Below are 14,543 nucleotides of genomic sequence, written 5' to 3' on the forward strand. Positions count from 1 at the left end.
AGCTGGCTGTGAGGGGGAGGAGACGGGACCCAAACGCAGGCTGACGGCCTGGCTCTCCTGGGAAGTGGCCCGTCAGCTTCCTGATGGGTGAGGAGGGAATGTTAGGGCAGGCGGAAGGCGCTCGCTCTCTGGGAACCCAGGGGGTTTGGCTGGGTGGGGCTGACATCCCTGGATACACAGAGCGGGGACTGCCAGGGCAGCCACAGGGGGAGGTTCCCCCCACTTTGCCACTGGTCAGAGCCCTCCTGGCCTGATATGGAGGGGCCATATCCAGACTCCATGGCCCACTGACTCTCTCTGTCATCATCCTTCCCTGTACTGTCTGTCTGTCCATCCGTCCATCCGTCCCCATATACTCTATATCTGTCCCTCCATCCCCCTACTGTCCATCTATCCCCATATACTCTATACCTATCCATCCATCCTCATTGTCCATCCATCCCCCATCCGTCCATCCAACCTACACATTCTATGTGTCTGTCTATGCCCCTACCTGCCCTGCTGCCAACCTCCTTAGCTGTCCCGTAGGTGAGTTAGAATTAGCTTGGAAGAAGATACGCCCCACATTTGGGGTGGGGATTGGAAGCTCTCTGGGGCAGGGACTGTCCCTTTGCTCTGTGTTTGTACAGCACCTTGCACCGGGGGGCCTGGGCTGTGACTGGCTGCTCGCCCCTACCACAGTACAGATAATACAAAAATAATGTAGGTCCCAGCTGGTTTGGGTCTCCTGAGCCCATGAAATTCAGACGTGGAACTGCCAGGACTCTGGTCCCGCAGCTCTTTCCACAAAAATTGTCCATGGATGTTGATGGAGGGACTTGCATACCCACCCCTGGGCCCGCCCGGCAGTAGCCACATGCCCTTCATCCCCCTCCATTTTGATGTGTCACCCAGAACAACCCTGGCCTGCCGCCCCCGTCACTCAAGGACATGATCCAGATGGCAGGGGAAATCGCCGACGGCATGGCCTACCTCAACGCCAAGAAATTTGTGCACCGGGACCTTGCCGCCCGCAACTGCATGGTGTCGGAGGACTTCACGGTGAAGATTGGAGGTGGGTGATGGACATCTCAGTCCTGGGGTCTATCAGCCCCTGCTGACCCGGGGCTCAGCCCCTTGCAGGGTCAGCCCCTCACTTTATAGAATCATAGAATATCAGGGTTGGAAGGGACCTCAGGAGGTGTCTAGTCCAACCCCCTGCTCAAAGCAGGACCAATCCCCAGACAGATTTTTGCCCCAAATCCCTAAGTGTCCCCCTCAAGGATTGAACTCACAACTCTGGGTTTAGCAGGCCAATGCTCAAACACTGAGCTATCCACCCCCCTCCCAACTCTGGTGCATGTGAACATTGCATGTAAATTTTGCTGGCCCAAAAGGCTTGGAGAGTTCAGGCCAGTCCCAGGTGGAGCCTCCGGACCTCTTGGAGTCAGGCCATCTCTGGGCAGAGTCCATCTCTGCCTCAGGCCACTGGAGATGTGGGTGAACACTCAGGATTTCTGAGCATCAGCCCCTGAGTTGTTGTTTTCTCCTCTGTGCATAGAGGGCAGAGCTTTTTCTGGTGCTTAGCACACAGGACAAGGAGCCCGGACTCTTGGGTTCCTTTCCTAGCGTGACAGCTGACCTGGCAAGTGACCTTGGGCAAGCCCCAAAACGGAGCAGGTTTGGGGTGTCAGTTCCCTGCCTCCTCGTGCCACAGGGGTGGAAGGCGCCGTGTAGACGCCAGTGTTACTACCAGAGAGCTCAGCCGGGACAGATCGTCCTTGTGAGTGACCCCTTTTCCCCTTGGCTCCTTCTTCCCTGAAAGATTTCGGCATGACCAGAGACATCTACGAGACGGATTATTACCGGAAAGGTGGCAAGGGGCTGCTTCCTGTCCGCTGGATGTCCCCGGAAGCCCTGAAGGACGGGATCTTCAACACCCACTCCGACGTCTGGTAGGTGTTCGAGGACCATCGGGAGTGATCTGGCCTGTCCAGTATCCCGCTCCCAACAGCAGACAGTACCTGATGCAGCGGAGGAAGATGGGATTCTCCCATAATGCACCTGGCTGACTGAGCAATGCTGGATGTGACTGGCATATGAGGGCTGTGGTTTGGTGATTTCTGGTGAGGGTGGGGGAACCCCGCCTTGATGGCTATGCTGTTGCCGCGGCTCTCAGGGGGGAGGCAGGAGGCTGATCCGAGCTGTCCCTGTGTCCCGGCAGGTCGTTTGGGGTGGTGCTCTGGGAGATCGCCACGCTGGCCGAGCAGCCCTACCAGGGCTTGTCCAACGAGCAGGTGCTGCGCTTTGTGATGGACAATGGCATCCTGGAGAGGCCTGAGAACTGCCCGGAGAAACTGTAAGTTGCCCCCGTGCCCCTGAGCTCCCTGCCTGGGGTAGGAAGCCAGGGAAGAGCCCCTCCATGGTTGCGTCTGTTTCCCCTGCCCGTCCTACCCTGGGTTTAAGTGTAAGGACCGAGTCCGTAGTGCCCATCACCATCACCACAGGAGTCTCTGGATAAGACCCAAAGCTGGGGGAGAGCACAGTCCTTTCGCCCTGCTCGGTGGAGAACGGGAGACAGGCCTGGCCCCGATCCTAGCGGGACGGACGCCACCAGCACGGACTGGTCCCCTGGCCGGCAGCCTCAGCAGAGAGGCCAAGGGCCGAATGAGAGACCCAGCTCGCCCCTGGGGCACTCCTGCAGGGGACTTGGGCAGGGCAGCGCGTGGGGACGATTCTAGGGGCCGATACCCTCAGCCCCTAGAGCATTAAGTCGGGTTCCTTGAATGCCGGGCGAGGAAGGACTGATCCTCCGGCTGGCTGGATCCGATCGAAACCATCTGTCTCCTCTCTCCCTCCCCCCAGCCACGAGCTGATGAGCTGGTGCTGGCAGCAGAACCCCCGCCAGCGCCCCGGCTTCACCCAGCTGCTGGAGAGCATCAAGGACGACATGGACGCCAGCTTCCGCACCCTCTCCTTCTTCTACAGTGCCGAGAACAAGCGCCGGGGCTCCTGCGAGCCCTCCGACGTGGAGACGGACAACCTGCTGGAGGAGGAGCCGCCCACCGCCCTGGCTGCCCTGCGCCTCCCCCTTGCCACCAACGGCAGCCCTGGGCCCGCCGTCGCCCCACAGAGAGACCAGAGCTATCCCAGGAACTGCTGTCACTTGAACGGGGCACCGCACCTCTGAGAGCTGGGCAGCTCCCGCCCGCGGCGGCTTCCAAAGCCTTCATTGCAAAGAAGACCCCGTAGCCATTATCTGTTCCATAAGGACCCTGCAATGGATTGTCTGGTTCCGCCCCGACCTCCCTGTAGGTCCAGATTCCCAGGGATCCCCAGCACGGACACCACGTCCACTCATCGCAGCACTGGGATTGGATCTGATCCGCGGGAGCAGTTGGTTTTCATCCCTTCTGGCAGGGGAAAGGCCCCAACGGCACCCTACGAGTCCCTTCGGGTCCCCTGCCTCCTGGGTGCCAGGGCTTCTAGCAGGCTTTGAGCGGGGCGGCAGGGCGAGAAGCTGATTAACCGTTTGGGGGAGATGGTGACTTGGCCTTTGAATTGCAGCAGAAAGTGTCTGGGCAACGGGGAAACGTGGGGCGAGCACAGAGCCCGCTCCGGCAGTGACGCTTCCGAGGCGTGTGCGGGGGGACGGACGCCTAAACCGGACACTCCTGTCGCTGGTGGCAAAGCCATTGGGACGAGCAATGTACCGAGCTAGCTCCCTGGCTAGAAAACAATGTCCCACTTCGTTGGGCCCGGACAGCAGAGGGCTGGGCAGTTCCCTGGACACGGGTCTTTTCCCCTTTGGTGGGAAATGCAGGCGAGCAGCTGCTCCTGGGGGGCGTGGGGGGAGGAGAGGGGGACCCTCACCTCTTGCCCTGTGTTTTTTTCTCTTGGTTCTCATTTGAGTTGTTTGGGGGGGGGTGTTGAAGGCACTTTGGGATGTTTTTCCCCTCCCGGCCAAGGCACAGACAGATCCTTTGCGGGGTGGAATCGTCAGTGCCCCGCTGAACTCAGCAGTTCCAGCTGGAGGGTGTGATGTGGGGCGCTCCACGTCTGCTGGGAGCGACGGCCTCCGGCTCAGAGCGGGCAATGGCTGGAGGTGGATCTCTGAGCCTCGGGCCAGGCTGAGGCTGTGCGGGCTGCCATGCTCAGACACTACCGATGCTTCCAGCCCCCGGGACGCACACTCCGGTCCAGACCTCAGCTGGCGTAACCGGACGCAGCTCCGTTGCCTTCGGGGCAGCCGCGGCATTTTCCACTGGCTGGGAGGGCACCCAACAGTGACCTGTTTGCTGTCAAATCCCTCCCTTTTTGCCAGGGAAGGAGAAGTTGCATCTCCTGGCTCCCAAGGACGGACGTTCGTTCTCCAGGCCGGTCCTAGATGTTGGCTGGAGGCAACTCTCAGTCTCATCCCGAGGTCTCTTTCTAGAACCCACCTCGGGACAGTCTACGCTGCAGCCAAGCTCTAGGGAATGTCAGTAGCTGCTGGCTCCTCCAGATAGGGATCTGCACGGACAGCAGTGTGGCATTGTCCTCTGGGCCGATGGGGGTCGTCAGGCAGAAGGGCTGAAAGCCTCCGGATGTTATTATTTATTGTCTGTGCTAGGTGCTGCACAAACACCAAAAAGATGGTCCCTGCCCCCTAAGTGGCCAATCTAAGGGCAATTTAGATGGCTCGGGAAAATTTTTCCTCTCCAGGCTGCCGATGAGAGGTAAGATCTTCCCAGTCCCGCTGAGTGGTTTCCCCTTGGAGGCCGGTGATGCAGAGACTTTAAGGATGGGAAGGGAAAGACCCCTTGGACCACCTAGTCCTCTCCCTCCTTGTGCAATCCTTGTGCTTGGTTTCTGGAAGTCACCCCTACCACCACGCAGCTCCGCAGGAGTTTTGCCTGTGGGATGGCTGGGAGGACTAACCCTTGAGTTTCAGACGTTCAAGTCCTTCGTTCCTCTGACCTCGCCCCGCATAACCTGTCTCACCAGCCCTTAGGTGTCTCTCACTTTTCACCAAGCTCCCTCTACACGCCTTGACATCTTTTTTGTATCAAGGAGATGCAAACTCGGCACCTTGTCCTGACTGGCTACCTACCAGTCCCAGGTAATTGGGGCTCTGTTCCCCTGGGGACATCAGTGAGGGCTTTGCAAGGGACATTGGTAGTATCATTCCTGATTTCAGCATGAGTCCTATGAGATTTGATGTTTCTCCTAAAGCTCCAGCTGCTGGAGTCATGTGATAATGTGAGAATCTCAGGTTTAATTTTTTTTTAAAAGAAGTTTCTGTCTCTCATGGTTGTGAAGAATATCTTGGAAACTTGACCCCCAAAGGCTCAGAAAGCGAACGGCAAAGAAAAAGAACCCAAGACTGATTTTTAAAAAAAAATCTCATGATTCACAAACCAGTCTCAGGATTTTTTGGGGCCTCCCTCATGCTGTCTGAACTCCTGAAGTTCTGCCACAGGGCTGGGAAATTGGATGCTCATTTTGCCATGAAAACTTCACTGCTGAGAAGTCTGAGGCTTCTCCAGCCATTGTATTTCATGCTATGAAAGTGTTTGTTAATGGCAGAGCCTTCATCCACAGCACCCCCTGTTCCTGAATAAACTCTGCTCCCTCTGTTCCACCACCCTCTTTCAGATCCCTGGCGGGAGATCTGCGAGGACAGAGTTTTACTGATTTTTTTTTTAAACGTACAAAGGTGATTTTTTGTTTGTTTGTTTTTTGGAGGGAAGGGAAAAAGAAGAAAATGGAAGGCTTTAAAACTGTGCTGGGGTAACGTGGCTGTAGGCAGAAAAGCCCCAGCCGAAGCTGGAGCGAAAGCAGGATTAGTCTGGTGAAGATTTGAAGCCGAGAGGTTGTGGAACTCCAAACATCTCCCTAGCCCTGTTCATCAGTAGATTTCAAAGCTCTTTACAAAGGAGGGCAGTGTCACTATCCCCATTGCACAGATAGGGAAACTGAGGCACAGAGAGGAAACATGACTTGCCAACGGTCACCCAGCAGAGCAAGGAATTGAGCCCTGATCTCCTGCCCTCCGGCCAGTGCTCTGTCCACTTGGCTGCACTGCTTAAAACCTTCACGCTCTGGACCAAGCCATGTTCTCAGTGACACACCTGCAAACCCAGTGACTTCGGTGGGCGTGGTCACAACATGTTTTGTGTGTTATTTGTCGGAGCTGGTTTCTACAAGGGACTTCGGAGAAGCCGGCTTCAGCAATTGCACAGAGAAGTACAAATAAAGGAGGTCGTAAAGCTCCATGTTGTTTTTTAGTCATTGCTAGCGAGAATGTGGGTGTCATTGGTGGCATCTTGGTTCCTGCCGACAGGGCTCGAATGAGGGTATGTTGACAACGTTCTGTCAAAGCTGTGTGTGGAGGGCAAAATCGGGGTTTTGACAAACTTGATTTTATTTTATTTTTTTAGTGGGAAAAAGGAATTTCTGCTTCTCGTCAGCAACCTGGAAACTTTTCTAGTGTTTTGGCAAACAAATGGTCTGTAGAAAATGGAGTTCTTTTTTTGTTTTGTGTGGAAATTTCCCACCTCTCCTCATCCCGCCACCATCGCCACCCCCAGTTTCCAGCTAGCTCTGGTCTGAGCCTGTGACTTTCAGCACCCATCGGGACCAGCGGAGTTAAGGAAGTAACTCGCAGCTCCTTTGCCAGGCGTCTTAGCCAGCATGGGGCATAAAGCCAGGGACGCTCCAGGATTAAAAGCAGCCGGCTCTACCGCTTGAGCTGCTGGCGCTGTAGCTGGGGCTCTAACAATCCCATATCTGTGGATGGGGCCGGTGTGTGTGTAACATATGCTGGCCAGTGGCTTACACAAGCAGCGGTAGTAGGCTGTTATCCTCTGTATGGACTAGCCCCTGAAGTTTGAGGTGACATACAGCGTACAAGCAGTTTCCTTAGGTTTCATTTCAGAGCCTGGAGTCAAAGCTGGATGGGTTTGTTGACTGGACTGATCACAAGCCTGGCTCCGATGGGCTACATGCGAAATACACAATGGGTTGGAGAGCGACACCAAGTGACAGGCCAGGGGCGTTGAGGCCTGGGGTGTTAGCACCACAGTCTTTACTGGGGTAACCTACAGTGTGTGTGTGTGTCATGGCCCTGCTCTAACAGCCGGCCTGCTAGAGAACAGTCTACTACTGCTGCCAGCCAGGCGCGTCGTTCCTTTAGCTCAAGAGGTAGAGATCTGTGCGCGGGTACCAAAGGGTGCCTGGCAGCCCAGCCCTGCTGTTGGAAGCGGGGAGAGAGGGAGTGAGCCCCGGCAGACAAACCCTGATAATGGGCTCCTGGCAGGTGTAACGGTTCCCATGCTGCTCCGCCAGGGGCAGGTTCCCCCCCGGGGCCTCTCTCACGGCCGCCCTGGGCTCGAGCGAACGCAAGGGGAGGGGATTGAAAATCTGGGGCCTGTAAGGAAAGGCTCAGTCCAGCTACATGGGGCCCAGCCACCCTTAATTCCATTTTCCCTGCCCCAAACGCAGCAGGGCGTTACAGCGAACGTCCATCGTGACTCACCGCCCCCCTGCCCCCCATCGCTTGTCAGGCAGCACATGGAAACCCTAAATCATCGTCACCTCCGGGTGAGCTTTCATCAGTGCCGGCTCACCCTGGCCTCTGTCGGTGCCTGACAGCTGGGGAAACTGAGGCACACCGCCCAGGGGCAGTGACTCACCTGGCCCATGGCAGCCCTGCTTCTCCCCAGCGCCCCGAGAGCTGGCCCCTCATACAATCCCCCTTGCCTTGTGCCTCGCCCCACCCGGAAGGGACTCATCCCACCCTGACCTGCTCTGCTGATTGGCCAGTGGTTGTGCTGCAGACACAGGAACTAGGCTGAGACCTCACCAAACTCATTTCACACGGAGAGGCCTGGTCGTTACTTCCTGAGCCTGGATCCGAACCAGCAGCCGTCTGACCCCACTGTCCCTTTCCTCCTTGGATACTGGTTGGATCCATGTCCTTCCTGTGACTGCCAGCCCAGCAGCCTCGGGGCAGGACTCATTAAACACCTTGTCCGACACCGTTCAGCCCCCATTAGCCTGGCTGGGCCCCTTCCTACGCTCCCTGCTGGGCCGGGAGAGGAGACCTGCCAAGGAGGTTAATGAGTAACCCCCTTGTAAATGACACTGCCAGGGCACCAGACACAGGCGAACGTGTGGGCTTGGGGCCAGCCGGGGTCCTTGGGCCGGGAAGGGGGCTGAGCTTGCTGGGGAGCGGGGGGAAGGGACAGGTCATGAAAGTGGCTGACAAAGTTAACCCCTGGGAGCCGGCCAAGCCGGCCACCCTCCCTGAGCATGAATCCCTCGGGCACGTGCAGCCCCGTTCGCCGTACACCCCCCCGAGGGACAGGGAGGAGAAGGATCTGCTAGTGGTTGTGGCAGAAGCAGAGTAAGCCATTGCGTACGGCCCCAAGCAGCTCCGGGGCGGGGGGGTGGGGATTTGGTGTTACCCCTGAAACACCGTCCGCTTGATTTCACACAGCCGTTTTCCCAGGTGGGGCAGCATGCGCTGTGCTGCGCTGGTCTGTGCAATTAGCGTGTTTAGGGGAGGAGTGAGACATGAGGGGGGGAGGACAAAATCTTCCTGTTTAGGGCCCCCACTGGGTTTGCAGAGCTGGGCAAGCCCTACCCCCCGCCCCCCTTCCAGCTTCCTGCCCTCATCTACCACTCTGAGTCCTCGCCGGACTCCCCCCTTGTACGGTGGGGCGGGGGGCCGAGATGGGGGCCACGGAGCGGAGAGATGGGAGCAGTGTGCGGGAGACACAGACACGCAGTGATGATCACAACCTGGGAGCCAGCAACGGCTGCATCCCCAGGCCTCTGATCCGCTTTCTGGGAAGCAGCTTGAACTGACCTCCTGCCGGCCCCAGAGATCAGCTCCTGGGCAAGAGGCGACCAGCTCCGCCTTGTGGCTGCAGCCCCGGATGGCAAAGTCAGAGCCACAAGAGCCAGCAGCGTTGCCCACGGACCCTGCGTCGAGCCTGGCATCGGGCTTTGTTTTCCAGGGAGGGAAGGAGAAAGACAAATTGAACCAACTCTGCTGGAAATATCCCTCGCTGACTATGAAAAGCCTCCAGCCTCTGGCAGGGCTTGAACGGGGGAACTTCAGCGCCACAGCACAGACCTCTGGGCCAGTGTGGAGCGGCTCCGTCAGCTAGCAGCAGTAGTAGGCTGTTGTCGCCTAGCCGGCAGGCCAGCCAGCAGCGGGGGCCATGACACACTTAGGGGTCACGGTAGCAGAGAGTGAGATTTTTGCAGACGCTAATCTGGCCCCGAAACTGGAGATAAGAGTGACCGGCGTTTCCCCCAGAAGCAGGGTCCCCAGCGGCATGCCGGACGGGTGTTCCCTGCCCCATTCCTGGGCTAAGGGTTGGGTGGCACTTGGGGTTGCCAGGATCTGTGGGGCAAACCCTGACCCCAGGCTCCAGCTCGGGGAGCCAGGCTGTGAACTTACAGGGCCAAAGGAGAGAGGAAAATGCTCTCTGGAGCCCCCCACCCCCAGTCCACTGCAACCGCCGTGCCTCCATAACCTAGTGGATTTCCACAGCCATGGACCCCCCAGCCGTGACCTAGCTCCCAGCACAGAAATGCAGCTCCCTCTGGGGTAGGGCGTGGCAGCCGTTTAACAGATGTGCAGTGGCGCGTTAGGAGAAGACGTGAAGAATCCTGTACCCATTTGAAAAGGGAGGGACCGGGCGCTTCCCCCCCTGAGCTGGGGAGGGGGCTAGTCTGGGTTTGGCAAAGCCAAGGCGATGAGGGTGTGAAACAGGAGGCCAGACCCATTGGCTGTTCAATTGGGTGGGGTGGATGTGTCCCAGAGGGTGTCCAGGAGGGGGCAGCACTTTTCCGGGCCCAGGGGATGGGGTTAGCTGGACCCTGAGAACTCAATTAGCTCCCTCGGCCCAGCTGGGGGGTGATCAGTGCTGGGCCGGGGAGGCGGCTGCTTCTCTGTCCAGGGAGGGGGAAGCCCCTGCTGAGAGGGGAGAGGCGGCTGGACCAGGAGGGCTGGAGCCGGGGGCCTGATACCAGCAGAGGTGAGAGAGGCCAGGGGGCTTGGTGACTCTGTTAGATTTGGGGGGGGGGCTGCCCCCTTTGCATTAATGCTGAGGGTGGGTGCTGTGTCCAGGGGCACAGTTCAAGCCAGCAGGTGCATGGAGCAAGGTGCATGGTCCCAGGGCATCGGTGCAGGACAAGGCTCTGACATGGGGCTGAGTATTTTCAGGGAACTCCAGATGCTGGGGCAGGGCAGGGCAGGGCAGCCCTGGGTGTTGCACCCCCTATGGGGCAGTGGGGCAGTTTTGCCCGTGGGGTGGAGGCGCATTGGCTGGGTGGCAGGGGTGGGCAGTGGCCAGCCCCTACAGGCCCCACCTGGCTGCAGGGATGTGGGCACAGAGGGGATGGCAGGGGGCTGTGATGGGGCCCTGGCGGCCGGCAGGCACTGGGCCCAGCGGAGTCAGGGGGCACCCACAGGGAGCAGAATTCATGCCCGTGTCGGGCCAGGGAGCACGGGCAGTCCAGCCATGGACCCACAGCTCGCTGAGGTGCCTCAGGTCGCCTGGCATCAGGCTTGGGAACCCGCTTGGTTCTGAACAATTCTGCCGGGGAGCCCCGGAGACGGGCCCAGCTCTGCCCTGGGCCCCCAGGGACAGAGCATGCGGAGCTCCTACCGTGCCAGCAAGCCCCCTTCCCGGCCTCACCCTTGGGAGAGGACTGGGTGGATTGTTAACTCTGAAACCTAATGGGGTTTTCCATCAGGGTCAGCGCCGGAAGCTGTTTTAGGCCGATCATCTCGGCATAAACATGGGGACTGGGTGACAGTGGGAGGAGCCCGGGATGGGTGGGTGGAGCATCCGGCAGAGAGAGACTATTACTGGGGCGGTTGAAGGTGGGGAGAGGGACACACACTGTTCGCAGCAGGCCGGACTCCTCCCTCCCCAGGATCCCAGGGGCTGGGTACAATGCCAGGAGCCGGCCAGGGCTCAAGGTCACACAGTCAGGCTAGGAACAGCCCCACCCACACACACATCCCGTCGGCTCCCCCAGGCCGTTGAGCCGCTTAATACCTGCACTCCCCGGGGCGGGGGCAGAAGCTGCCAGGCTGGGCAGCTGCGAGGAGCCGGGAGCTTCCTTTAGCACAGGGCAGCCCAGCCCGGCGTCCCAGGCCCCCCTGCACTGGCTGGGAGCGCGTGTGCAGGGATTGCCCGGCTTAACGGCAGGGAGGAGCCTGCGTCTCCCCAGCAGGGCCCCCCCCGGGATGCAGTGTAAGGGGTGCCCCAGTCCGTCTGCGCTGGCGCTGCCCGCTGGATGGGAGCTGCCAGGCCTCGGAAGAGACGTAAAACTCCGCCCCTGGCCCCGTGGGCTTTTCAGCCCAGCACTCCCCGCGGCACAGCGCGGCAAGCCTGGTGTTCTGGGGAAATCCCAACGTGAGGATTTGACACCGTGATTCCCTGGAGTCGCCCTACAGCACCGTCAGGGTGCAGGGTCCTCCCCCACCTGCTGCCCTAAATGGCGGGGCAGCATTGCTGGGAGCTGCTCCTCAGCTGCCACATTCCACGCCAGAGGGGGCTGCCCCTCAGTGGTGGTTGGAATGATTTCGCTGTGCGTTGCAAAGACGGCTCATCTCCGCCCCCACCATGGGGCCTCCAGGAGACCCTGAGACCGAACCCGGTACCACAGGCCCTGGCGACGTGCACCCCGGGCACTGCGGCTCAGCGAGATGTACTGTCTGCCCGTCCCTGTCCCATCCCACGATGTCACATGGGGAGAGAGCACGGGCCAGTAGCCGGGGTGCTGGAATGCCAGTTAGGAGACCCCCTCCTGCCTCAGTTTCCCCAGCTGTACAATGGCGGCAGTGGTATGCAGCCCCCTCTGTGCAGGGCTGGGCTCTGGGCCTGGCTCGCAGGGGGCCTTGAGATCACGTCAGGTCTCTGATGTTTCGAACGGCACGAGTGCAGGTGGGCGAAGGCAGCCGGTTCCCAAGCTCAGTAGCGGATCGATAACTGGCGGGGGTGGCTTAGGGGGCGCACCCGTGTGCTCAGCACAGTCAAGGCCCCTGCTGCGTGGGCTGCGGAGACCCAGCCGCTCAGCGGAGCTCCCAGCTGGCAGCATCTCATCCCCTTAGAGGTCAGTGACCCAGAAATTACCCATGAACCCCTATGGCCCGGCAGGAGCAGAGGGCTGGGGCCTCATTGCCCCATGGGAAAGGACAGGACCCGCTAGACCACCCTGCTTTCCCCAAGCTGGGCACAGTCCAGACTCCGTCCCGGCTTTAGCCACGCACTGGTCGTTCTGCAGGCAGAGCCGCCCCACCCATGCAGGCTCTGTTTGGGGCTGCCATGGGGCAGCTGGGAGCCCGGTTAACCCACCGGGGAATGCTGGGCATTTCCATGACGGGGCTGGGGGTGGGGGTCTGACTCATGATCTTTGAACCCTTGGGGGTGGCCACATGGGGGAACCCTCAAATCCAGACCCGCTTTGAGGGAGGAAACGCCCAGTTTGGGTGACCTAACGGCCTTAACTCTGCCCCACGGCAGACCCTCTCCACCCCCCATGTAGTTAGCACTCGCTGGCAAAGCACGAATGAAGCCGCATGGGAATGACGCCTCTGGCAGTATGAGGGGAGGTGGTGCTGCCTAGTGGCCACAGCAGTGGTCTGGCAGCAGGGAGACCTGCGTTCTATTCCCAGCTCTGGCCTGCTGGGCGACCTCTGTGCCTCAGTTTCCCCGTCCGTAAAACAGGGATGACGGTACCGACTTCCCTTCCTCAAGCACTTTGAGATCCACCGACGAATGGTGCCAGGGCTGGTGATTAATGGCCGCGCTTTCCTGGAATTCTCCCTCAGCGAAGGATTCATCATTTTTTATCAGGCAATTACACGATCTGAGATGCAGGCGGGCCCTTCCCACTCCCTCTCGCTCCTGCTTCCAAGAAGGCGGGAAGGGCAGGGCCGGAGAAATCGCTCGCTGCCAGCGCCCCCGGAGGGCCTGGGGGTCAAGGGGTGGAATCTGCAGAAACACCTTTTCCATCCAGGGGTTCTCGGGCACGGCCCAGCTTGTGTGAAGTGGGGGAGGTGCCAGCGCCTTTGTGGGGGGGGGTGATGGGGGGTGTGCAGGGGGGGGTGATGTGGTGAGGAGCGTTGGCCGTGTGTGTGTGTGTGTTGCACGAGTTGTGGGTGGGGCGCACGTGTTGTGAGTTGTGAGAGGCAGGGGCTGTGCAGGTGCGTGTTGGGGTGAGGGGACAGCGCCCCCCACTGAGCCCCACCCGCCCCACGGTGCCGTGGCAGCCCCTGCTCTGGGGGCCAGGTGGGTTATGGGCCGTGTCGGGGTCACTGATCTCTAAGGCCTGAGGTGCTGCCAGCTGGGGCTTGTCTGTCAGCTGATGAAAGGCCTGGGGGGGGCGTGACCCCTGTGACCCTCTGGCTCCAGGGCAGGCGCTGAGCAGGAGGGCAGGGGGGTCTCTGGGGGTGGGGCAGGCACCCCACTCGTGTTAGCTGAGGACTTCCACGGAACCTGACTCACGGGCTGCTTCCCGCGCCCACGGGCTGCCAGGTTCCTAGAGATCCCACCCTGCCCCGCCCTGCCCCACCCCTGGCTGCAACGCAACTGGGGAACCCCGGGGACCCAGCCTGAGCCCCGGAGCCGCCTGCCCCACGGCTAATGGCACCACCTGCTATCGCTGTTCAGAGCTCCGCTCGCAGCACCCCCGATGCCCCCTGCTAGTCCAGCCCCAGGCTGCCACCCCAGCACCCCTCTGCCCTGGCCCGCTGCCTCCTCCCCTGCTAGCCCAGCCCTGGGCTCCCCCCAAGCGCTGACAGAGCCCCTCAGTCCTGATCCGCAGCCCCCTCCCCCCTGCGATCCTCCCCTGGGCTCCCCCTCTCCACAGCTCTGCCGGTGCCCCTCAATCCAGACCCCCAGCTCTGGGCTCCCCCCCAGCTCTGACAGTGCCCATCACTCCCCACCCACAGCCCCCGCCTAGCCCAGCCCTGCCCCCCCAGCTCTGCCGGTGCTCCTCAGTCCTGACCCACAGCCCCTGCTATCCCCAGCCCTGGGATTCTCCCCCCCCAACGCCCAGCTCTGATGGTGCTCCTCACTCCCGACCTGCAGCCCCCGCCTAGCCCAGCCCTGCCCCCCCAGCTCTGCCAGTGCCCCTCACTTCCGACCCGCAGCCCCCTGCTATTCCAGCCCTGCCCCCGCCCCCGATGATGCTCCTCACTCCCGACCCGCAGCCCCCTGCTATCCCAGCCCTGCCCCGGGACCCCGCCCCAGCTCTGATGGTGCCCCTCACTCCCGACCCGCAGCCCCCTCCGCGCCCACCCTTGGCTGTCCGGCCGGGTTGCAGATCGGGCTGTTTGACGCTGGCTCCTGGCCGATCCCGTCTCCTCTGCTCCATCCCCGCTGCGCCCCGGGGGGTTTGGCCTCGGAGCCGGAGCCAGCCCCAGGCCGCAGCCTTCACCGCCCGGCGGCTCCGGGGGGCGTGTTGGGGGGACGCGGGCTCCGCCCCGCCCCGCCCGGTCCTGCCCCTGCCTTTAAGCCGGGCGCCTCCCCGCGCACACGCTCCGAGCCGGT

The 14,543-nt window shown here is 60.7% G+C and overlaps 1 protein-coding gene across 2 annotated transcripts in view; it reads left to right on the top strand.

The window, feature by feature from the left end:
- The window catches only part of INSRR (insulin receptor related receptor), a 39,705-nt gene extending 35,936 nt beyond the window's left edge, over positions 1-3,769 (top strand). For both annotated transcript variants that reach the window (XM_044990599.1, XM_044990597.1), the window contains exons 19-22: positions 895-1,054; positions 1,805-1,934; positions 2,204-2,338; positions 2,845-3,769. In XM_044990599.1, coding sequence (XP_044846534.1) covers positions 895-1,054; positions 1,805-1,934; positions 2,204-2,338; positions 2,845-3,169 — 750 coding nt within the window. In that variant the 3' untranslated portion in view covers positions 3,170-3,769. The remainder of the gene's footprint in view (positions 1-894; positions 1,055-1,804; positions 1,935-2,203; positions 2,339-2,844) is intronic.
- Positions 3,770-14,543: the final 10,774 nt, after the last annotated feature.

The sequence above is a fragment of the Mauremys mutica genome, chromosome 17 (assembly GCF_020497125.1).
Source record: "Mauremys mutica isolate MM-2020 ecotype Southern chromosome 17, ASM2049712v1, whole genome shotgun sequence".
NCBI classification, from domain to species: Eukaryota; Metazoa; Chordata; order Testudines; family Geoemydidae; genus Mauremys; species Mauremys mutica.